At 38.6% G+C, this 26,614-nt stretch overlaps 1 protein-coding gene across 2 annotated transcripts in view; it reads right to left on the bottom strand.

Annotated features, from left to right (window-relative positions):
• Nucleotides 1-26,385, bottom strand: part of ZC2HC1A (zinc finger C2HC-type containing 1A) — a 33,090-nt gene extending 6,705 nt beyond the window's left edge. The window contains exons 1-8 of one of the 2 annotated variants that reach the window (XM_085221321.1): nt 26,241-26,385; nt 14,587-14,660; nt 13,745-13,861; nt 13,405-13,540; nt 10,868-11,016; nt 9,753-9,855; nt 8,751-8,859; nt 3,552-3,674 (exon numbers count right to left, since the gene is read on the bottom strand). In XM_085221321.1, coding sequence (XP_085077447.1) covers nt 3,552-3,674; nt 8,751-8,859; nt 9,753-9,855; nt 10,868-11,016; nt 13,405-13,540; nt 13,745-13,861; nt 14,587-14,660; nt 26,241-26,355 — 926 coding nt within the window. In that variant the 5' untranslated portion in view covers nt 26,356-26,385. The remainder of the gene's footprint in view (nt 1-3,551; nt 3,675-8,750; nt 8,860-9,752; nt 9,856-10,867; nt 11,017-13,404; nt 13,541-13,744; nt 13,862-14,586; nt 14,661-26,240) is intronic. The other variant, XM_085221322.1, reaches the window with a different exon arrangement.
• Nucleotides 26,386-26,614: the final 229 nt, after the last annotated feature.

Raw genomic sequence — 26,614 nt, 5'->3', positions numbered from 1 at the left:
AGACTGTAAGTCACTTTATAGTATTGGCAGGGATTTCAGAGAAATAGAAAGCAGCAGACTGCAGGTCACAATGAACTGGTGGGTCTTGTCAGCATCAGTATATAATTTCTAAACTCCAGTGTGAATCCTAAACACACTGAACATCTCTGTGCTTTCTTTAGCGAGTGGTAAAAACTTCAGAATTCTCTGGAAAAATCTCTGCAGCACAAAGGAAAAAAAAAAGATGGGAATGGGCATCCTTTTTTCATCTGTAATCAAGGACAGAATTTTTCTTCATTGCTCAAGAGACTTATTATTCACCAGGATTTCTTCCTTGCAAGGCTTCAGTGACTATGACATCTTGCGCATGACCGACCAAGTTTTTTGGTTCTCATTCTTGAACACTGATGAATAAATTAAAGTTGGGACAGGCTCATGGATGTGAAGAAATATTAAAACAAGACTTCACATAAAATTTAGTCACCAAGAGCCTGGTCAGTAAGAAAAACCCCAACAATGATTTTTTCCAGACGAGCCTAATCTGCTCTTTTCAGAATTACAGACAACATACTCCTGGGTTAGTTTTTATAGTATAAATGAAGAAAAAACTTCAAATGCTTCACTGACACAAGTATCAGTGTACTAACACTGAATTTCAGGCAACTTTTTCTTCCATATCAATAATAAAAGCTAAGGAGGGCTTTTCAGTTCCTTCTGTTTAAAACCAGTGACTTAAAATAATTCAGTGGAAAAGTGATCAAATGATTAAGCACAAAAATGGAATCCAGGAACAAAATTTAAGATTGAATCAAGTGAAGCTATATTTGGATAGAACATTCAGATTTAACAGGAATGCCTTCTGCATTCAACAGGCATATTGGAACTATCAGAGATTCTGGCTCAATGCCAGCTTTTCTCCTTTTTCCTGTCTGCTCTCTTACTCAACAAAGAGATTCTAAACATGATTTCATTAAAAAAAAAAAAAAGTGTGGATTGAAAAGCACTACATAATTTTATATCAGAATTAAAACCTAAGTTATATCAGTTTTTCAGAAGATACAGATTTTCATGATAAAAGTTTTAACCAATTCAAACTATGCTGTTACAAGTATGCACAGGTTATAAAAACTAGCATGTATTATCTTCTCTATCTCATTTTACATTGGAGACAGACCTTTCCTTAAATGCAAGTAAAATTCAGTAAAGCTCAGTAGTGCAGGAACACATACTGGACTTCCACTCGCTCTGAAAGCTAAAAGAGTGTATTAAGAATAATTCAGATGAAGAAATAGAATTATAAGATCATAGGATCATGGATCAGCAATGATGAAAGAATGAATAGAACTGAGTCCCAATTCCTGTTTAGGCAATGCCAGATAATTTAAACCAAGTTCTTCTACTCTATTAATGAGTCACAATTTTTTTTTTTTTTTTTCCCAGATTTTCAGCATCTTAAAACCATCATTTGAATGGTGTCCAGTATGGCACACAAGTTATTGATGAAGCCAGGAAAAAAAATACCAAAAAAACCCCAAAGTACTGAAAAACATGGCAAAAAAAAAAATGTTCTTAGACTGATATACTAGCCCTATAAGCAACTGCATTGATTTCTATCTTTTTACAAGTAAATCAACAGCAGAAGTAGCAGGCTGCCACTGTCTGTAACTTCATGCATCCCAGATCAGGACACTAAAATTAGCATCAGATTTAACATACATATGATAACCAGTTTTGAAACTGAATCTGCAGGATGCAATCTGATCTATGGAGACAGATGCCTTCCAACATGGCCAGAGATTCTTCATCATCTCCACTTCTGTCATACAGCTTGGTCTCTTCCAACCTGTCTAACTTCTGCTATTTTTGACATTTGTCTAGTATAATTACGGATATATGCCTCCCTATATGTAATTATAAATAACTGATATAATACCTGTTCTAAGCTGTATAACATGAAGTACTGATGGAGCCTGACAGCAGATGAGATTGTGAGTGTCATCTTTAATTCTTAAGATCTAGACGTACCTTTACAAATGTTTATTATGCCTCTATTTCAAAAGAATTAGGACTGAAGGTGACCTCTGTTCCTAAGCAGTTCATGCTGTACATCTAGTTGAATTTCCTGCTTGCAAAATCAAAAACTGAAACAAATTTGCATGAGAAGCTTGCCTTTTTTTTTTTTTTAATCTAGGCATTTGCAATTTGGTCATATTTTACTTTATAAGACTGAAACACCAAGTTTGCTTCCTAAACAGGGAGTATTCAGATGTTCTTGACAGATATCACTGTCACCCACCATAGCTCATACTTCAGGGCAAAATCATAAATAATTTTCAGCAGGAACACTGAAATCCAGGAGTCATTGCCCTAAACTGTAATCACCCACATCACTATGTGGAATTTAACACTGGCTAATAGTTATTCACATTCTCCAGTGCCATATGAATGCAACGTATTCAATAACCTCCTGCAAGGAAGACAGATTTAATCCACAATTCCAGTGGACATTTGAGTAAGTACAACTCAAACAGTAAGGTTATGAAGAGCACAGTAAGTGCCTGAATTCTTTAAAGAAATTCTCTACAGAAGTCCCTGCTCTGTAGACAAAGGCTACTGTAAGCATGCTTAGGAACTACTGAGATATTGAAAATAAGTCTTAGTGAATGCATATAAAATTTAAATTGACCTCATTTTCAAAAGTTCACAGGATTCATGCCTCTAACTAGGTGTGCAAAGGAAGACACATACGGACACACACACTCTGTACCTCTCTTGAAGGCTTCCCCTCCCTTTTCTCCTTTTGCTTCTTAATAGGAACCAAAGTCGAAATATTTTAGGATAAGGCCAGAATATTTCAGCTTTGGTAACAACACTAAAACAGCGTTGCAAGATTTACATACCTTTCTGCTATGTATATCAGTATATTCCAGATATGGGCTACATAATTCATTACTAATTGCAATATGCTTTGAGATATTTATGAAGAAACAGTTCATTGTAATTTGGAAGATGTCAATTTAAATTATATTATGTTAACGTTTTAATAATTTCCTTTTTAAAAGGTATAACATAATTTCTTCCAAAGCAGCCTTGATTTTAATCTTTCATCATAAAGATTACCTTACTTACACTCTTGGACAATCACAGCCATCTTATAGAAGAAGGAAATATTTGACTTCAAGAGCAAAATAAAATTCCTTTGCCATAAAGTATTAGCGTGTAAGGCAATCATTTATAAAGCTATCAGCTGTTCTACAGGTTTAAACACTTGCTTAAGCTTTGCATCATATCACTTCAGTTTTATCTCAGCTTTACAGAGCACATTACTCTGAGTGCAGAATCAGTGACAGAAGAAATCTAACCTGAAGAACGTTTTCCTCGCTTTTCCATTCCTACCATGACGCAGTTTGCCTGATGTGAAATAAATACTTACACTAATTACATTCCCACAACATTTATAGCAAAAACGTACTGGGAAGCAGATATCTATCAAGACCACACTTCCAATACTCCTATGCTTTTGAGGAACATTTCTGTATAACTGATAAACCAAGCTCATTTGCGATACTTACTTCTTTATAGGCAACAATTCATTTGGTCTTTTGATGGTACTGTCTGTTTTTCTATCAGTGTCATAAAACCTTTGCACATCTCTTCCAGTTCGCAGTGGTGGGCCTAACTTGTCCATCTTACTACTAAAATATATAAAGGGGTACTCATAAGGAGATTGTCAGATTGCTATTTAAGTTATTGCAAAAAAGTACTTACAATTACATCTATATTCCCAAAGAATTCTTATTTACCAAAAAGACATTTATCCAGCAAACAAGAGCGGAGTTCTTACTTTAAAAAGGGGATAATTTCGTACGCTTACAATTGGATTAAGTTTCCAATGCATATGTTTATTAAAAAAGGATAAAATTATTGCTAGTTATATTCACAGTTTACACAATACACTCACATTTGGGCTTTTTTTTGTCTTAAGAACTCTTTTCATAACATTAAATTCATCCCCATCTAGAAAACGAGGTTCCTATTTACAACTCATGCCAACTGTATTAAGATGTTAGAAAGTAAAGGATGCAAGTATGAGCCTCTTTGACTTCAGGATTAGCAGGAAAGAAAAACTGTTTTTTTTCTTAAATTAAAGCACTGAAGGTTATCTGAGAGAAATGAGGAAAAAAAACCCAGAAGAAAGCCTGAAAGAAGAATAAGTTTGTTTTAATCATTAAAACACCCTCTCACAGCATGTACATAGCAGTATGTACAGGCAGTACTTTTATAATATTTTTTTCCCCAACTACTAGGGATAACAATTCTGAACCATAAAGATTATTAAATAAAATCCACAAAACACTATTTGTCTCCCTTCAATATCATCAAAAGGAACACTATTTCTTGAGAAATCATAATTTGTATCAGAAAAATTAGATCTTCCTGTAAAATTCTGCTTTTTTATGATCTTAAAACAGTAAAACTTGCAAAATTCAATTATACCTCCATTCCCATGTCAGTAATGTAACAAAACATTTCTTCTTATTGCCAACAAAAATAATAGCTCTAACTGACAAACTATGACAATCTCAGAGTATTTTTATTGATCCTTCTGAAATTAAAGAGCTATAAACAAACAAGCCAGCCAAAATTGATTAAAATGTCTAGGTTGCTGAAGCTAAGCTCTTCTGAAGCTCCCTACCCTCCTGGAAAGTCATAAGGAAAACAGATGAACGTAAGTAGTAATGAAAAAAATACACTCTCAAACTGAGAGAAATAATGCATTAAAATTAAGATAAAATTTCCTCACTCTTGTCATCTAACTTCAATGAACTGCAATACTAGAAAAATTACTGAACAGCTGTCAAGGAAGCTCACTGTTTTCATGTAGCTTTTAATATCTCACAAAAAAAAAAATAATTACAACAGTAGAAAAAGAGCTTGTGAACTTCCAACATTTGTATCACACAACTTCTCATGCTTCTTCTGTATCAGCACGTTAGAAAAGTACAGGACCTATAAATTTTACAAGACAATTTAGATTTTGAGAGTCTTTGCTTGGGAACCTTTCAATCCACATTACATCTGTAAAGCATCAAAGGAAATCACCTCATAGGGAGCAAAAATTGAACAATGCTAAGTGATAGTCATTCATTACGAAATCAGAAGGGAGCACTGAGATACTAGTCTGACAATTTAGCTCTCAAATAATGCAGGCTATCAGATGAGTTTCCCTTGAGTTCTTCTTCCCACTCCTCCTCCCAACAGATGTTCTAGCTCAAGCTGATTAACTCAGGAAACATTCAATCAATTCCAGCTTGACCAAAGCCATATTTTCCAAAAATGAGAAGCAAAGACTGAGGTTTTTGGCACTGCATGACACATATTCCAATCTGTTGTGATTTCCTTAGCTCTCTTTTGAACTTTCAGTAACATATTAACATGATAGGTGAACTCTGGGCACCTGCAGTATAAAATACTGTAGAGTATCCTAGCAGCAATCAGGACTGCCAAACTGAAGAACTGCAATATCCTTCCACACTTCAACAGACAAAAAAAAAGAAAACCAACCAAAAAAAAAAACCAACCCCCAACATGCTGAGCCCTTTCACATACTAATGAATACAAGTGCAATCAAAAGAATCTCTGACCCCCAAGATGACTTATTAGCCTTGATTTCATTGAACTATGCTGTCTTAGAGTCTTATTTAAGGAGATTAAAGGGATTGTTTTTAAAGTCTACAGGTACACTATGGCAAACACCTACATGAAATTTACAATATAGGTTAGATGAGCCTTTCATGTGGCACTTCAATTGCAAGACAGCACTAGGTGTGCCACTGACAGATGTGGCTCCCCATCACGGTACCCAGCTTAACATTAAATAGCAGTGTTCACCTCACAGACAAAATGAGAGTAATTTCTAAGGGCACGTTTGCCTTACTGAAAAACAATTTTCCAAGCTACACTGAAAAAAATATTAATGTTCACACATGAAATATGCAGAGATGAGAAATTAATCTGTATATGCAAAAGGTGATTGGCCACAAAGAGTTAAGTTCTGCCATGTAAAACACAGTTTGTGTGGGTGGACTCTGGCTACTTGTTTAGCAGTAGAATAGGAAGGACCTACCCAGCTTTCTCTCCTGGAGTTATTATTTCTAGCAGCTTATGAGAACTGCCCTACCCCTCAAGAAATGCAAGACGTGTTAAACTTTGTGTTCTTATGAAAGATGTATCAAACTTTGGGTTTTAACATCTCACATCAAAATGTAAACCCAAGTACAAATTTACGTAGAATTTTTCAGGTGAATGGAGGTCTTCCTAGTGACAGCAGCACAGAGTCACACACTACTCTTGCATTCTCACTTGCTTCTCTAGTACTCAAAAACAATGCCCTTAAGCCACATTTCCATTCATATTTATAAATGGCACTGCTTTTATTCTGTTAAGGTAGAAAAAGAAAACTCACGGCCAAGCTCTGCTGACACACCCAGACCCACATGCACAAAATCAGTCTGAATAAAGCTAAATTTAACTTATTTTGATGATGCTTTAACTGTGATCCTCTACATGTGGAGTAAAAGAATAGAAATATTATATCAAAAATGTTAAAATAACATAATTCATATAGTCTGGTTGCATTTCTGTTCTGATAAAATAAAAATATATACTACAATACTGGATTTGAACTTCATATGAAATGTAGTTACATAATTTTTTCCTGTACATAGCGAAACACCTGAGACGCTCTGTTCTAGCCTTCACCTATAACAGAAGTGCACCAACAGCTTATACGCCTTTCACAACGGCTTCTGATAGCAGCTCAAGTGTGCCACCTAGAGAGCAACAGGGAAACTGCATCCCCGTGTATTTTAATCCCTTCTGGTTGTTTAATTAGCCAAAGATTCCAGTTTCTTGTCCCTTCACATAACCATCCCAGTGAACAGGTACCTTGAAGAGGAAGAGTCAGTGTTGGATTAAATTGCCCCCTATCTAATATCCACTTAATTCATCCTTGACACGACACACAACTGTAATTCTATCTAGCCTTAAAACCTTTGTGAAATCTGGAATTTAAACAATATAAGCAAAAATGAAAGACAAAAAAAAAACATTCCAAATTGCTGTTTGTCTTAGGGTGTGAGTAACACTTCAGGAGGTCTTTTCCTACAGCAACACTGGAATTCAACCAGAACAAAAAAGTATCTCAGCTCTTGAACAACTACAAAAAATAAAAATTAAAAAAACAACAAACCAACCAGAAAACTAACATTCTTAACATTTGAATGACTGCACTTAAAACAGTACATGTGCACACTGTGCTCAGTAAATCAGTTCAATAACAATTCAGAAGGCAGAGCAGCTTTTATAAAATATAAAATATTTTAATCTGCAGTATTTCTACCTATTCTTCCTTACATCACCATTCCCTGCCATACACTTGATGATCATGGCTTAACATACTTACCCACTTGTCTACCTGCAGTAGCATTCACTTCTCATCATGCCCAACCTTATTCCCCCTTTCTTCCAATAAAAATAATTTCCTTCTGCTCACACTCAACTTATTTCATTTGCCCGAAATGCACAAGATGAGCTTTTCCTTTTACTCTCATACTCTACTCATTTGCTGCCTCTGAAGCGTTAACAATATCAGATCAAGTCATAGTTATCTACAATAACCATAGCCTGATGATTCTCTGTAGCCACTTGTTTCTCACAACAACTTGAATCACTTTTACCAAATCTTACAGTTCTGAAGGAAAGACACAGGAAAAGAGAGCAGCAGGAACAGCAAAGCAGAAGTCTGATGCAAGGCAAAGAAAGAAAAGCTAAGGTCTTCACAGTGTATGGCAAAATAACAATCCTTTTCCTTTCCCATTTCCAGCTGCAATGTATTTCTTCATTTAATACTAAGATTCCTTCTGATTTCAAAGGCTTTCATCCCAACCTCTCTATTTCTTCTCCTTGGAGATCTTCAAAAACCACCTGGACACAGGCATGGGCAGGCTGCTGTGGGTGTCCCTGCATGAGCAGGGATTGGACCAGACATCTCCAGAGGTTCCAGCCACCCTCAACCATTCTGTGATGCTGTTCTAGCACTTTTCTTCATATACACTGTTCCCCATATACATTTTTTCTTTTATACAGCTTGCATTGAATATCCCCCTACCAAACACTAGTAACAGCCTTAAGCAAAATAGACACTTTCAGGAAACACTAATAATATCTACATCTACCATTTCTTGTTACTGTTGCAGAGCACAGGATTCTACTGCCTCCACGTGTTGTCTCATCTACTTTACAAGGAAGAGAGGAGGAAAGGTGTCCATTCTGTTGTGCTAATAGAATAGATTTTGTCACAATTGCCTTGTGATCCATGGCAGAAGTGTCTTTATTTTATTTTCACAAAATTCTAGAAGTCATGCTTGATAGCTTCTCTTTTTAAATCTTTTCACTTTTACAAAGAAAAACAGTACAGTTCCAACTGCTTCTGCATATTCTGAAACTATGAAATCTTTTTTATGCAGTTTTATCACTTCACATCCTATGCTGTTATTTTAACATTAGAAAATGCATCTTCACCTCCCGCAATGTCCCTTAAACATTAATTTTGTTTATAAATAAAAGATGAATTCCAAGCACTGCACTTTGAAGCTTGCAGAAAACAGGACAACAAAAAGAACAACAAAGAACAGCCCAAAGCCTCTTCTAGAACTAGTAGAAATAAATATGAAATAAGCCATTAATAACAACGTTAAATGAGAACTTACCCTGCTTGTGGGTTCACCATTCCCAATGAGTTTTTATGAGCTGGTGATAACGACTGAATTTTGCTGCCACTGGATCCAGCTGAAGACAATGCTTTACTTGAAGAGGAACCTTACAGTTGAAAGCAAGCAGGGAAATAAGGAAGCATAAGATTTTGCTATTTGAAAGACATTCTTTACTACAGATTTATTGTAAAATTCAAAACAATAGTTTTAGAAGTATAAAAGTATTAACAAATATCAAGATACTAGGAAAAAACAAAATCAGGTGAGCTTCCAAAAATTTATAGTATATATCCAATTGAGAAAATTTTCTACTCTGATAAAAAAAAAAATCGGATCTCAATTTCTTCAGAAATAAAGTCTAGAATATTAAAGTATGTACAAACAGAATCCTATCAATAACTGAAATCATAGTAAGAGTAGTTTGCATAATTATAATATACAAGGCTTGACTGTGTATTTTCACCAATTCATGATCACGTTCAGCATGTAAGTTAGTTGCAGAATGAAGCAAAAGAAATAGCTGATATGAAAGATCAGAATTAAACAAAATTATGCATTATTTCATGAACTGCTTTTGCAAGTTTAGTTTTCACAAAATCTCCAATTTGACCTGATATACAAAACACAAGAGTTCTACATGCTTTAGAGTCTTGCTGAAGACGGAACAACTTGTGTCACTTCCAACCTATGCTTTCCCCACGTCCCCAGCATCTCCAAAGAACAGTGTAAACTTGAACAATGAAGTATAAAGCTATCATTTATGTAATCAGAAAAAATATCAGGCAACTAAAATATTAGGAAATTTTTTATCATGAAAGACAGAAACCACCTTATCCACTGTTGTAACACTGATCTCCACCCAAGAAGTTTTTACTCCTTCAGTTTAAATCACTTGGCAAATCTTCAGAAATCCTTCCAGCTACTCTACTACTTCTACTACATAGCCTGAAAAGTAGTATTCAGAAAAGAAATGCAAAATTGCTAACATTCATTTCATACCTACAACTGCTTTGCTAACACCACTTGGCTGCGGTAGACGTGATGATGATGACGGTGGTGTTGACACTGCAGAAGGCATCTTCTTAACTGCAGCAGGCTTGTACTGTAACAAAATACAGCCTAGAAATTTAAGCAATGAAGTCTAACTATCTATGCAGTATGATAGCTAGTTACTTCAGGACTATGGGAAAACAAACTGAGAACGAGCAGATAGTTGTTGGTACCTGGCTTAGACAAAAGGTTCCTACTAGCCTGCAGCCTTGTACATATTGAGATGATACTAGTAGGAAACACTGTCCAACCTAGTGGCTTTGCTTGTTTGTATCTCATTTAACCACGAGGTATCTTCTTTCCACTTTTCTACTGCTTTTCCCATATATTCTTTTTTGGTAGATTTCTTAAGAGCTTAACATTATCAATTCTTTACCTGGTAAGGTTAAGAAGAATATTCCAGGGCAACATGTTAAAATAGGATTTGAAAGGCAAAAGTGATATGTGTCCTCATTCAGTCCAATACTGATTTAGAATATAGTACAAGAATCACTAGACTAACTGCTTGTGTCTGTTTACTCTTCACAGCCTCCAAAAAAAAAAAAAACACCAAAAAACTTCCTCGTTTCGTTCACCACCAAACAAAGAAACACACTTCAATCCTTCACTTGTTAATCCATAAGTTAACAACTGCAGTCCTTGGCCTGATTTGCCTGAATTTTCTAAGCCTTTATTTAGCCAAACATAACAATGCTGTACCTTTATTTGCCTACTTAAGGAACAGTCCTGAAGTGGATTCAGAAGGCACAAAAATTAAGCTTTGTCTGCAACACTGCATTTGCATTTATACTTCCTGTTGCTACCTTTATTGGTCATTTTCACAAGTCTTAATAATATTTGATAGTAGCAGCTGCAAAACTGAAAACTATCTACCTCTGATTGCAACTTTCATAAACAAAAGCTTCTATCATGCTTAGTGACTAATTTAATAATATTATAGTGCATAAAATAATAAAATTACAGAAGAAAATAGTTAATTCAATTTAAAGGCAACACAAAATCTTTAACAAGCTTGATTTGATACCGAGATCAAATTACAATTTAAGAAAAATATTGTAGTTCACCTGTGTTCGAGTAGGAACCTTCCCTTTGGTATCAGCTGCCAGTTTCCCCTTATTGGTAATACGTGCTGCTTGTTCCTTACAGAAATTGATGTGCCTGTCAGCTGCATTTTCATTAAATCTCCTCTGACAATATGGACATTGAATGTAATCTTGAAAAAACAAAAGCATAACGTTAATAATGTGTTTTAAACAAGCGTTATAAAAAGTGTTTTGAAGTCTTTTAAAGAGCAGCTCGAATCTCAGAAAATTAAGGTCTTCCGGTTTTGAAAATGAAATACACATTACTGAGGAAAAGATTACTGTGCAATGATGTTTCTTGCTTGATGATAAGAATGAGAAGAGCAGTTGAAGATCAGAGATAACTCATGTGAAAACAGGAATAAATCTGAGAGATGCTATTCAGCATGGAAGGTAGCCAAACAGATAGATGGATATGGTTTGGAATTCATCTGGCAGAAAGTGCAGGAGAGACTAAACAACAAATGACAAGTACAGTTCTGTTTGTTCAAGATAAAAAAAGAACATCAATAACTTTCCCATACAAATAGCTGAAGACGATAAATTCTCTTTCCTCTTGTCATTTTGAAAGAGCTGAGATGTATCAACTGCAATTCTTAAAAAAGGATCATTTAAAATAAATAACATATATATATATAGTCAACATTTCATGTTGTATAAGTGTTTAAAGTACTACAAAATCCTTCATCTGAGTGTTAATAATATAGCCCTTAAAATATACTGCCAATGGACAGTAAAGTGTTATAATTCAGTTTCCAATAGATATCTTAGCATCTAGAGATATGGATGTTTAATTCCCCAGAGCACATTATTCTAAGCCATGTAAATATCAACTCCAGAAGATGGGGGCACCATCATAGCAGTTTAAATTAGCATGTTCCCATGTGTTTTCAGAAGTGCATTAAAGAAAACAAAGAAATCCAACAGTCACTGCCCTTCAAGATCACAGACACATATTATACAATCCAAAGTAAGATTGAGATTACGTTACTACTCCAAACACAGCAGATCTGGATTACAGAGTTATCTCTTTTTATCTCTTTAAAAGAAGAAAATCTCAAATAGTTCAAATGCTTAATGGTTGGAAAACTATGAATAGTGACCTGAAAATGAGAGAGCAAAGACTACAAGAAAAACATAGAAATCCTTCATAGAAGTGATGGCATGGGAATCTCACGTGGCAACACCAATTGTTTATTTTTACATAAACTCCTCTACTGACAGAATTCTCAAACATAAACTATACCTTAAGAGATGGAAACTCAGAAATTTAAAAAAATTAAAAAAAAAAACAAACCTCTGTGGTCAAACTACGTTAGGTCCAAACAGAAAGTATAAACATAAAATTAAAAAAATAATCAATTAATCAAGCAATTATGGAAGCCCTGATAGCCCAGAGAAGACTTTCAAAGCTGACTAAAGTAAGTGGATCAGACAACAGAGGATTAACATGTATTTTCTTAAGTATAAGGGATTGTATCTTTATCCTTCTGTAAAATGCTTAGCACCAGGCAGCCACCTAGCTACCATAGAAGAGTACAGTTGAGGTTGAAACAGATCTGTGGAGGCCATCTGGTGGAGGCCACCTGTGGAGGCCCTACTCAAGCAGGGACACCTGCAGCAGGTTCCCTAAGACCAGACAGTACCATCCAGAACAACTGTTAAGATTCAATGTAAACTTTATACAGTACAAACTAATCAAAATTAATAGGCAATAAACATACGTAGCCAAGTTCAACGTAAATAGGAATGACTTAAAATCCTTTTCAACATCATCAGGTTCTTCTACACTGTTTCTTAAGAAACAGTGGAGCAGGTGATCAAGGAAGGAACAATACTGCCTGTTTTTTTTTTTCCCCAAACTCAAAGCAAGCAGTTAAAAGAAAAATATTCTGTATTGATATTTCCTACTTAAAGGAAAAATAGCCTAACAGCTATCTCGAAGCAGGCACACCAAAAACAGAGCTGAGTAGGAGAGGATGGATATACTCCATGATACACTCTATAATTCCTCTTTCTTTCAATGTAAATTGAAAAATGCAGAACTGTAGCTATCTCTGCTCTGTCCTGTTGTTTGTAGGGTTTTTTTAAGACTACACTTCTTTTTTTTTGTAGACTACACCTGACAAACACATAGATTCCTACAATATATAAAGGATGTAGATGTCCAGAATTGGCAGCCAATTAAAGACACTTTGCTCTGAGTTGTTCCGCTGCAGAAGGTAGAAATAAGGTGCTGAAACAAATTGTACAACCTATAGTATGTAACATACTAACAAGTTGCAAGTTGGCTATAACTACCTTTTGGTGCATTAAAACCAAAGTCACGGGCATGGAAAACCACTCAGGACACTAGCCAGTCAGATCCACAGTCATGAAAGAACATTTGCATAGGGATAACTAGACAGGAATCTTCAAGATCTCGTGAATATTGTACTTAAAAAAACTCCCTAATATACAAAATTTTATATATTAAGTTACAAAAAAAAGTCTTTAAGGAACTCAATAGTTTTACATACCGGGGTCATATGATGGCGGAGGTGGTGGAGGAAGTTTTCCACCATCTTTAAGATTAAGTCCTTTGGCTGCTCGTATAGTTGCTATGAATTCCTCATGCTTTCGTCTCCAATTGGATGGCTTTTTGGGGGGTTCTGGCTAAGAAGTCAAAACAAACAAACAAACAAACAATCCACAACTTCTTATGTTTGAAGCTCTTACTTCATGTTAAATACATTTATTATAATTCATTCCAGACCCTAGTTGATCTAATTATTACAAATTGCCGGCAGAAATAAACCTTATTATAATGTATACATATTTTACCTAAAATCTTCATATAGGGATTAAATTATAACATACCCGCGGCTTAAGAGGTTTTACTGTGGGAATGTCAGTTCCTTCTGCTCTCTGCCGGCTGGAATCGAATGTCTTCCTTTTCTTGGCAGAAGTTTTTTGGCAAATGGGTCCATGCTTTTTCTACAAGTAGAAGAAGAAATTAAAGAGAATGCAGAATTTATTTTTAGAAATATGTTATTAACGTGTTATTTTCCTCTTTCTAGATGTGCCAATAAGGAAACGAGGCCCAGGTCCTGATAAGTAAGATCAGACTGCTCTCACTCAAATTCTTATGCCAGCATTACTTTTTTTAATAGACATACAGTAACTTACAAATGTAAATATGTGATCACAAAAACTTGGGGTCTGAGCAAGGAAGAGAAAGGGAGGCATCTATATTTGCTCCTTACAAATAAAAAAACTGATAGGTAGGTAGGCAGCATTTGTACAAAGAGGAAAGATGGATCAGAAACTATCTGAAATTCATATTCATGTTTAAGGACAGTTCAACTTATATTAAGACTGAAGAGGCAAGAATTTTGAAAACTGCTAACAGAACACTTCATTTGCTAGGTAAGATGGAATAGTGTTACGCCTCACATTTGCAAAGGCAAGGAATGATTCTGTGGCCCCAGAGAAAATGTTTTTAGAAGCATCTCAATTTTCAGAATGTGACAGGATGCCAAAATACTATTAATCTTTAAATAGCTTCAAGACCGAGACCACGGGAATTGTTAACTTGGAGAAAATAGAAATAAAAATAGAAAAAAGCAATAATCTAGATCTTTATTTAACTACTCTGATCACTGCTTAACTTTCATATCAACTTATCAAATGTAAAAGCCAACGGTGCTCATAGCACTTACCAGTGCTGCTGGAAAAAAAGTCCTTCCACAAATCCTACATGGCAACAGATCTCCGGTTTGCACTGCAACCTCACCTACAGAAAAAATTAAAAAAAAAAAAATCATAATTCTGTAAGAAAATTTGTTTAAATTTGTACTAAAAAGAATTCTTTCTGGCTTGCTAACCTCATATACTCGGCAATAACAACAGCTGTCACTGTTAAAATATATGTTCTTTGAAGTGTGCAAAGACTGCATTGATCAGAAAGGAAAGGGTGATACACAACTCCTTACACACTTTTCAAAGGAGCCCAGCCCAGTAAAAAGTCAGCATGAATTCTAATGATCTACAACATGAGACTTTGCACCTTTAAAGGAATGCCTGCACCAACAGCACGAAAAGGACTCATTCACTCCAAGTCTCACTGACAGCCCAAACAGACATGCACAAACATGGAGAACAACAATTCTTAGTGAGGATGATGTCTTTGAAAGAGAACCACCTGTCAAAACATCACAGAAGCCACATCTCATCACTTATTTCTCTCTATTAAGTTAAACTATTCCACTTTACCCTAGAAAAATTCTTGAAGGCTATTTTTGAGACATTTTTATATAGGTTAGAAGCTGACAGTTTACACAAACATTTCAGATCTCTCTATTAAAGCACTGACTGATTCATAGAGCCAGATAAAAAAAAAAAAAGTAACAAGTCACAGTACCCAAGTTCCTTCAAGCCAGTATATTCACACAATACATATTATATGATGGAGTTGTGGCAGAGATGAAAAGCTACATAAGGCTTATAAATGACACGTATCTATCATATAAAGCACTGTAACACAGCTATAGGAATATATGCACACACATCAGTAAAGAGGGAGTACATTTGGATCAAGCTTAAGATGTATTAGTTTCTTCCTCTGCACTCAATCTGAAAGTACAGCTCCTTCTATTCAGGCAGTTAAAATAAAAGTCTCTTCAATTGATCTGCCCTTTAGGCAAACTAGTGGCTGAAACTACAGAAGCTATAAACATAAGAAAGTTCAAAGTTCCTATTATTTTTTTTTCCTCAGTAGTAAACAGTTTTCCAACTAAACATACATACACATCAATTAGGACCAGAGTATCGGTCCTATAGAAAATAGAAAGCTGAACAAAATGTTTCAAGGCAAGTAAATGTAGATTTAGGAGGCCATGGCTCCCAATAAATGCATTTTTCAAGTTTAAAGATTGAAATTAAATCAGATTTCCAGTAGCAACACATAACCATTAAATCAATTTCTGCTATTTTTACATACACGTTAATAGTATGTAGTATATTAATTCATTGTACGTATTTACAACACAGTTTTTAAGAATTAAAAATCATACAGAAAGTGTTCTCCAGCTGAACACAATTCTGTATATATCGTGTTTTCATTAATTTACACATCTTTTCCATGTAGACACGAGTAGGCCCTTACCACAGCATGGCAGGACTGCACAGACAGTAACTGAGATGTGTAGCTTAAGTAAGAATTAAGTTTTCATTCCTGTCATCTAAACGCATTTGTATTTACACAAGTAGGGGGAAAGCAGGAAAGAAAGCATTCCAGGTAAACCTTGCTTTGCTTCTATTCTTGCATCTGAGTTACATTTGCATGTTAACAATACAAAACAGGAAGGGATTTTTTTTTTTTTAAATTAGTGTTGATGGTATCTTTCTGACCTCTGCATTAAACAATCATACCTGATTTTTTTTTACCACAGGTCTGTTCCTTTAAACATTAATCACAAGTAGCAAGATGCAAACTTCTCATACATAGCTTTGACAGCTGGAACCTGCCCTCATTGCTTTTCTCAAGGGAAAGCAAAGACGCAGTGGTTGGAGGCACCCCTCAATTCTCCCAGTCAAAAATACCAGATATGCACAGACTTTGTTTCATTACTTCATTCTTCTGCGTTCTCAGCACTCTTAATAATGCTGACAGATATCAGTTTAAAAAAAAAAAAAACACAAAACTTTATTTTATGACATTTTTCTAATACAATTCTCAGATCTGCCAACAAGTGAGAGAGGCATTTCATAGAAATACAAAGTGACATCTTTTGTGTCTTCAAGAAATTGGCTGAAATAAATAACTATTAATGATCTTGTAATCAGGTGTATAGTATAATATTAAAGATTTGACTGAGAGATGAATTCTTTCAAATATCTGCCTTGGTGAATGAAGAATAGAATCAAAGAAGCACTAAGGCTGGAAAGACTTAAAGATCATTGAGTCCAACCACTACCCAACCCTACTACCCTAACTCTAACAACCCACAACTAAATCATGTCCCTGAGCACCACATCCAAATGGTTTTTAAACACATCCAGGGATGGTGACTCAACCTCCAGCCTATTCCAGTGCTTAACAACCCTTTCTCTAAATAAGTGTTTCCTGATACCAACCTAAACTTACCCTGGCACAATTTCAGGCCATTTCCCCTTGTCCTGTCACCTGTCACCAGTGAGAAGAGACCAACCCCGCTCTCGCTGTAAGCACCTTTCAGATATTGAAAGAGAGGAATAAGGTCTCCCATCAGTTTCCTTTTTCCCAGACTAAACAGCCCCAGTTCCTTCAGTCTCTCCTCATAGGGCATATTCTTCTCCAAGCCCTTCAGAAGCTTTGTTGCCCTTCTTTGGACCTGCTCCAGCACCTCAATGTCCTTTCCGTATTGAGGTGCCCAAAACTGAACACACTACTATAGCTACAATCTAATATAGCACAATAGCTACATCTTCCATCATATTCTTCTTTTTACTTCACTCAGGAATTTATGTTTATATTTGAATTCACCATGAAAAAAAGCAGACTTGACAGATGCTCAGCTAACCCAGCAGTATTTACATAAAACATTTCAACACATAACAAACGCTAATTAGCACTCACCAGCTACAGTTACTGAACTCTATTTTCTTATAGCGTTCCTAACTCTCCTGCGCTGCTGGCAGGTATTCTGTCACATTTGTCAAGAGCTACTGCCAAAACTTCCCCTGTAACACAGATCACTGACCCCAAACCCACTGTGCTTATCCCTTCGCTTCTTCCTCATTGCTTTTTATTCTGAAGTAAAAACGGAAAATTAAAAAAATAAATCTTTAACATGTTAACATTTCCTTTTCAAGAGCTCAGGAGCCCTCCTTTACAGAAAGGTGAGCAACATCAACATGAAACCTGCTAATTTTAAAATAAAAGATGGCAATAAAGTTGTGAAAATCAGAAAAAATTTGGTAGGTTTTCTTTTTTCCCCCCTAAAAGCAATAACATACAATACCCAGCACTTGTTACACACAAGGTATACAAATAACAAGAGACAAAATGATTTTTTTTCCTCCCTCATCTAAAGTTGTATTTACACCACAACTAACTTCAGCAAGGTTTTCCCTAGAGTAGCAATTCGAAGTGCAGCAGCTAATGGCAGTCCTCAGGGATCTCTTTTCCTGATTAAGGCACTCCTCAATGCACTTAAGGCTTAAAAGCAATAACAAGTAAGAATAAATCAAACGGCAGACATCCATTTATTAAGGAGCACAAGCTGACAGTTCTGGTACTTCATACTCTGTGTTATGAGCACCCAGGACAGCTCTGCAGAGGAACCTCCACAGCCGTGCACTGGAACTCTCTCCTATCATGATCACTTTCCATCCTAGGCTGTAAAACACTGCGAAGAAAAGATGGCCTTCAGGCCAGGCCAATGAGAAGCACACCACCACCTTAACACCATCAAACCACAAGATAAGAAGGGCAGGGAAAAGGAATACAGCAACACACAGAATAATAAAGGTACAACGGTAAGAATGGTAATAGATTCAACTTGGTTGAATGGGAAAGAAGATAAAATAGAAAGGTAACACCTGAATCAAGAAACAGAAGAAAGGATTTACTTTGCACATGAGTAGGAGAGTAGAAACTGGATCTAAAATAGCATCAAAGCAGTTTGTAAATTTCTGTTCAGTCTTCTTTGTAGTCTGGCAGTAGTGCAGAGATATCACCAGTAATTTATGTGCCAATTTTAAACATGAATAACATCAGTTAACAGTAATAATTATGCCATTTTGTAAGAAAATTATGTTCAAGATGGTCACGTATATACCAATAGAAGAAGTATTGAATATTGCCAGAACTACGATATGCAGCTTTACACCCAATTCTACTGTCTGCCTGAGATCAGGTCTCAAAAACAGAGTTCAACCTACTAAGATGTTGGTTGTCAATCATTAAGTCATCAAATTGTTGCAGTTTTGTTAATAAATCTCCCAATCTCATGACCAAATTCTCTGATTCGTCACTTGCATTTCTGAACAATTTTTCATTTCTTTTTCTATCTGCACGTGAGTAACTTATCCCACACATTCCTTTCAGATGTGGTCACAGTCTAGTTTCCTGTACTACTTCTTCTCAAGGCTGGAGTTTCGCTGAGAGGTTTGGGTGGACAACAGAGCCTCTCATGCAGCACAGGGCTTTTAGTTCAACTACAGATGAATTTAAACTTCTTTGAAAGCTAGATTTCTAGGGAACAGCTTCTCTCCCTGCCACATTCAAACACAGCAACTGATTTAGAGTGGAAAGTACAAGCTGTCACTTCTCAGATTTATCTTCTGTTGTACAATAATGGGTGGGCCCATTGAAACATACCAGTTTGATTTGATGCAGTTCCAGCCATAATGTTAGCTCCTACTGCCACGCTGAAGAAATAAGCAGCTGTGTAAAATAGACAGCATACTGAGAAGGAGCAGAAGCCTTCAGTACTGCTGAGCAGTTAATAATTGAAGTTTCATTACAGTTTGCACTTTTGGAAAGCTGTGTGTTTCCATGTATGTCTGCACATACTTAGATATAAGGTGCAGAATGCTCCAAAGAAATAAGACTACAAAGATTAAAGCAGTACTTGGTCTTAATAACAGTATTTTGTAATGTTATGAGATCTGTTTGATTTCCCTTCTAAGCCTTTAATTTATCTGCAGCAATGACAGTACTAGATGACTTTGGCCAGACAATTGTAATAACAAGAACCACCAAGTCCCACTGCATTCAAACATGCAGAAACACTCTGGCATGAATTCCAGCTTTGGCATCACCTACTTGACAAGTGGTCTACAACTACTGAAAGTTATTTGTGAAAGAGTGCATGCCAAATTCCCCTGGAAAATTGAATGTATTATTTTTGGCACAACTCCCATCCCCAAAAGCCAGTTATTTTGTGCTTAAATCCACATGCTTCAGGTACCAAAGAAAAAAAAGTCTCACTGACTGAGAAATTGTATCATCAATCCACAACACCATTTCCTGGGGGCCATCAGACTCCAACATATGTCCGCTAAGCAGCGCTGACCTGGTGCTGAAATGACTGAAAAAATGGAAGGTTAATTCCACAAGTTTTTGGTTTTTTGTTTTTGAAAAAATTTAGTCTGAAGTAAAAATGAAAAAAAAAAAAAAAAAAAAATCAAACATCATTCTGCTTAACAATGTGCAGTACTTTGCTGAACTCTGTTTGATGATGGAAATGATTTACATCCCAACCTAGCCCTTAGTAGCTCATGCCACTCACTGGTACACAGGAAGAAAAAGCAAGAAGAAATCATAGTAAGGTCTTTCTTTACTATTCAGCCTTCTTGCATAATTCAAAGTTTTTATGCCATCAGGTTATTCACAATAAGTAGTAAACCAATCTACTTCTACCAACTTTTTACACGGTCTAATAGTAATAGGATAACGGGGAATTGCTTCAAATCAAAAGAGAGGAAATTTAGGGGAGATGATAGGAAGACATTTTTTACTCAGACGGTGGTGAGGCACTGGGCACAAGCTGCCAAGAGAAGCTGTGGATGCTCCATCTCTGGAGATGTTTAAGGCCAGACTGGACGGGGCCCTAGGCAGCCCCATCAGATGGGTGGAGATCCTGCCCACAGCAGGGGTTTGGAACTAGGTGATCTTTAAGGTCCCTTTCAGCCCAAGCCATTCTGATTCCATCTCCTTCTATCTATGCCTAACTTCAAAGGAGAGATTAATTCTTTTTTACTATTGTATTGACAATGGAGTCTAATCTTGTGTAAACCTGTCACTTCTGCTTACTAAAGGTATCAGAAAGTAGCAAAACTTCAACTCCTTCAAGCTGAAAAGCTTCAGCGAGGCTTTCATAGTACCTCCTGCATATTCCTCTATCAGCTCTCCAGCCTGACAATGCAAGTGCACTATATTTGTCAAAATTACTGTTATTGTAATGAACGAGTCTGATTACGGCGAGTTCTGTATTACTTCCTTGAAAATAACATGTTGAGGAGAACCTCTCTGCCTCAGAGTGACAACCTGGAGGAGGATTCTGTGAATAAGTTCTTTTTGTGACTGAGAAGTGAATTGCACACAGCCTAGAACAGTAACAGAGGCACATGCAAAACGTGTATCATGATGCGTTACACTTTTCTGTAATTCTCTACCCTTTCTTCTTCCCCTTCTCATTTGAAGCATAACATCTAATGTGAAAACATGCTGATGTCACACTAAATATCTTTCCTGGGATTACTTTTCCCCACTCCTATGTGACACTTCCAAGCAGATCCCTAAGCAGGCCAAAGTCTTCTCTCCTCAAGGCCAGGATCCTAATTCTCCTTTTTGCCCTCTCTTCTCAGGACCCTGAATGCATTTCACCTGACGGCCAAGGAACATGTGGCTGTCCTGACCTTCACCCCTGCAGGCAGTGCTTCCTTGTTTGTACTGCGAGGTCCAGCAGACCTCTCCATGTCTATATTCACCTGGGTCAGGAAGTTGTCATTGATACACATCGAAAGCCTTCTGCACTGCTCATACCCTGCTAACTTGTACCTTCAGCAGATAACAGGGTGGGTAAAGTTTCCTGTGAGGACCAAAGCTCCTTCCACTTATCCGAAGAGGACTTCTTCTGCCTCATCAAGTGGTTTGTAGCAGACATACAAATATTACATTTGCCATATTGCTCTGCTTGCTATCTTTGATCCTCTCCAGTCCCACAGTAAGGCTCCGCTGCTCTCCCACACAAAGGCAACCTCTGCTTACCATCTGGCTGGTTCTTCCTGCACAGCCTGTACCCAACCACAGCGCAGCAGCCACTGCTGCGTTCCCGTGGCCCCAGTGACACTGCAGCCCTGCAGCAGCGCACAGATCTCCAATTCCTTCAATTTGTTCCACACACTTGAGCACGGGTGTGCAGGCACTTTGGAGAGGCACTCAGTCGTGACACACAAAAACCTAGGAGAGCTTCCCCTTCAACGCATACAGAACCACATCAAACCCGAAGGCAATTAAGTAGTGCTGTGTGATCGACCTGACTTCCAAACACGCTATTCGGTTTTCTGTTAATGAGCTTTAACATCAGCTAGTGGCCACTAGAAAGCACATGACTTGCAAAATCTATGTGTGGTTAAAGAATTGTGCTGACAGTAAGTAGGTAGCCAGGTGCATCCCAGCCTCTTCACACTATCCTTACACTCTGCCAGCCTTGCACTGGCAGCCCCCAAAACATTTCATTTCAGTTTCTTTCCCAGAACATACGTGCTAATCAAAAATAAAGATAAAAAAGCTGTGAAAAAACTAAACTTGTCCATGGTTATTCAGTGTATTAAATGTAAAAATTATATCACTTCCCAGAGGGGCAAACACATGTAAAACACAGCAGTACAACACAAAGTTACTTACTATGCTTTAATAACTACTAGAGTAACACATTCTTAAAAACATATACATTGATGTTAGTTTTGGATTTCAGACTACAGCAGTTTCCAGCTTGCTGATTTAAGAACCATAGCGTTTATTTTTCCTTCTCTCAGACAAATTAGATACTTTCAAGAGGAAAGAAAAAAGCCAGAATGTTACAGAAATGTAGGAGGCTCCCTTAAATGCAGCTTAAGAAAATGGCTGCCAAAGTAAGGAAGCTGCTGTACACATTCAGAGGCAAGACAAAGATGTACACCAAAGGGAAAGGAAGCTCACATATTTCTGTTTTGAGTACAAAGTAATAATTTCCTACAGCATAAGGAAAAAAAAAAAGAATAAGGCAAAGGAAGTGGACATTGGCTCACTCACAAACTGAGAAAGCAAGCACATGCACTTGCATCCAGCAGTCTCGTTACTAAGTACCAAAGCCTCAACTCTTTGGGGTGGGGTCTCAGACATTATCAGGCTAAGTGAAAGGTCCAGAAACAAATGCTCCTTCAGCACAGCCCTCAGCTCCCAGGAGATGCTATACAGCGAGCTTTGTTAGTAACAGTCCACAGGGGCACACCCAGACTGCCTAGAGCCTGAAAGCTTAATGGCAGTAACAGATCCTGCTTAGCGTGTGCAGGGGAAGCTTCAGGCTGCAGCCCGCAGCCACCCACCTCCTTTGAGCCTTCCCTGGCTGCTGGGGCTTGGTGGGCGCTGCCCTCACCCACAGCTGCCCCATGCCCTTCACCCTCCAGGCAGCAACCATTCTAACCTGCTGGGATGGTTGTGAACAAGTGTGGGAATAAGCATTTCTTCAGCTTCAGCAGCTGCTGCCAACAAATTCCCAGAAAAAAAAAAAAAAAACAAAAAACAACGAGCCTAGAGTGCAGCTGATCTAATGCCACCATTGGATCTGTTCCTGCTCAAGTGGGGAATTCAGTGCTTGGGCCCCTCCTCCATCATCTTCAGCAAAGCACAGAGATAACTGCACTGATGTGACAGCCGTCCTCCTGCCATCCAGCAGTGAGAGCCACCAGCACACACCAAACCATGGCAAGCAGCCTTCAGATACAGCATACACCAGGTTACTCAGGGCAGGGCTTTTAACTCACCTTAAAAATCACTGCTTCCTCCAGTCATTGCTCTCAGTTCTCCAGGAAATTAAACAAATTAAATAAATGAACTGAAGAACAGTCAAACCCACACAGGCTACAAAGTAATAAATGTCAAGTCAGGAACCCGAGATACAGCTTTCAAAGCACGTAACAAATTTGTCACTTGAAATGTGTGCACAGATTCCTTTGTACAAAGCTTTGTAGTTCTAAATCTGACTTTCAACACCAGTCTAGTAATACAACAGTACTGGTAGAAAACTGAAAAAATAAAGCAGATTTCAAAAAACCAGCACAAGTGAACTTTGAAAGCAACACTTAAGTTGTACAGGAAGCTACTTTGCCATTTCACTGAACATTTAAACTTGCACATAGTGAGAAAAATGCAGTCATAACATAAAAAGTACTATTCCACTTCTTAAATGTCACTAATGCAGCTCAAGAAGCCAACTAATACACATTCAACTCTTCACATAATGGAAAGAATTATTATAAACTGTGTAAACTTACTTCTTATTAAAAGCATGCTTGAATTGTCAGAAATAAAACAGATCTCACCTCTACGTTGCTGAGCTTCAGAAAATAAAGCATCAGCTTCTGAAGGCAAAAAGTCCTGGCCAGGCAATTCATGCCTGAGAGCCCTTCCATCACCACAAAAACACACGAGGAGAATGCAGTCAAAAGCCAAAGTCCTGCCCTGCACCCTAATTATATCCCTCACCTCACAACTCCCCAGACCAGCTGCACAAATCAGGCCTGGGAATTGGTTTTGCTGAGCCCTAACCCCAGACAAGGAGCAGGCTGAGCAGGATTTCAGGAGCAGCCCTTGCTTCCATGCTGGATGAATGACTGGGCAACTGTGCTCCTCAACACAAATTTAATCCAAAATGGCAACCAACAACTTTCTTCTGAGTCACCGGTGAAGCAATAAGTGGAGAAAAGCACAACATCTAGCAAAATAATCCATCTTTATTGTTGGTTTTGCCTGTTTTCCTCTCTTGGGTCCATCTTCCTTCATGAACGTCATTAGAGCCTAACTTAATGTTCAAAATAGATGTCTTAAACTGAAAAACCTGTACACAAAATGTACTTATGTACACTGCAGCTCAAGGAGCACTAATAGGTTGTGCTTTGATTAAAAAAAAAAAAAAAGCAGTATTTTGTGTTTTGGCAATGTTTAAAGACAGGAAAGTAGTACAAACTAACCCCAAAAGGTGCAGAAAATTGTATTATTTAATTTCAAAGAAGCTAGATAACACTATGGGATACGAGTCTTTGGAACAAAGGTCATCTCGAATTTTAGAAATGTCTCAATACACATGCTATGCTCAAATTGGTCTTGAGTGCTCAGAAGGAACATTCCATGCCACGGAAAACAAAATAACTCTGATAAACTCTAGCTTTTGAAAGTGATTTCAAGGAAGGGCTGAGAGTAAGCATGAGAGCCTACAATTTAGAAGTTCTTCCTCCCACCACTGCCTATACCTACTGAAACAATAGAAATGTAACTCTTCTCCAGAAGGCACACCAACCAGCAGTCAGAACAGGGAGAAATCCATCCCAATAATGACAAACTTTTTTTAGCCTTCTGTAATCTGTAGATGATCATTCTCCCTACCCTCTGTTACGAAGCTACTGGAGCTTATAGAACACAGCTGGCATAGCTGGCTTCACTAAATTAGCTCACAGCCAAATCAATTGATAGATGGGCTGCGGATGATATGCAGTCCCAACTGCAGGCAAACATGCAGCTGACTTGAAACCAAAGCAAGCTTCCCCCCTTCTGGGCAGGCAGGATTGTCATCAGTCAGAGCCTGAAAAAAAATAAAAACAACAAAACCAAACCCAAAATATTATTTGGTAAACCACTGAACATCACCTTTCAAATCTCACTAACAGGGAAGGCATAAGAGCAAATTAAATAGCAGAGAACCTCTTGGGATTTTAATGCCAAATCATGCTGCCCTGATCTATAGTCTTGCTGAAGTCGCTATTCATAGGAGAAGAGCCTGATGACCATAACATCTATCAGAGAAAGGACAGACCTCACTGTGTGCGACTCCAGTGCTCAGAGGGACAAAGGACAAAGGCTAGCTAGCACTCACCCCTGCTTAAACACACAGTTATTGCCTGCGAAGCCTCAACGACTGTTTTGTGACAGTTACTCAGAACAAGGCTGCAGTTTTTCTTAATATGGTTACAGCAGCTCATCAAATGCAGTAATGGCAGATTTACTAAGTGTTCTAAGGCAAGCTGCAACTTCTTAAGTTCAGGCTGACATCTCACTGCGACGGATGGTCGGAAGGGCGATGATATCTTCACCGAAGCAAATGGCACGGGATAAAGTTGCAAATACTCTGTCAGCAAACACACACCTCGTTTTCGCGGCACCGAGCACTTCTCAGGAATTACGGCTGTACCATGACTTCATCCTTCGTGAGCAAAAGCAGCGAAGCGGGCACAGCCTCCCCGCGGCAGCGTCCCCCGAGCGCCAAGCGGGCGGCGGAACCGCCCAGCCCGCCCGCCGGGCTGCGGCAGCGGAGCGGAGCCGGGGACAAAGCGCGGCCCCGCCCGCCGGCACCTCCAGCCCGCCCGGACCCACAGCCTCTTCCCTCCGCTCGCCGACCACCGAAGCGTGCCCGGCGGCGCTCCCCAGCACTACGGCGCGGCGAGGCCGAGAGGCCCCGGGGGCTCCGAACGAGGGGAAGGCGGCGCCCGGCCCGCAGCTCCCACTGCCGCCGCCGCCGCCCAGACGCGCCCGCAGCACCACGAAGCCGCAGCGCTGCCCACCCCGAGCGGTTCCCGCTGCCCCGCCGGAAGGCTGGAACCTTCCTGGCCGCCCCCCGCCGCTGCCCCTCACCTTCCAGCCCTTCCATGGCGCGCCCCGACCGCCAGCGCCCAACCCAGCCCCGCTCCGCCGCCGCTGCTGTGGCAACGCCGCCACCTCCCGGCCCGCTAACATCCGCCGCTCCCATTGGGCGGCCGGAGCGGGCGGGACGGCCCTCACCGCCCCTCAGGGCCGCAACGCGCGGGCTGGGAGTAGGTTGGCTTGCCGCCTTTCTGTGAGCGGCTCCCGGCTGGCAGGAGGGCGAAGGGGCTGGGCCGAGGGCACGGGTGCCAGGGGTGTGGTGCGCTGCCCTTGCTGGTGTGGAAACACGGGGCAGCCGAGTGAAAAGCACGAAAAATGGTTTTTGTGTTTGTAGGCAGTGGGTTCCTTGTCCTTTTCTCGTCATT

This window comes from Meleagris gallopavo, chromosome 3 (genome assembly GCF_905368555.1).
Source record: "Meleagris gallopavo chromosome 3, MGAL_WU_HG_1.1, whole genome shotgun sequence".
Taxonomy (NCBI): Eukaryota; Metazoa; Chordata; class Aves; order Galliformes; family Phasianidae; genus Meleagris; species Meleagris gallopavo.
This window is presented reverse-complemented; position numbering and strand designations above follow the sequence as displayed.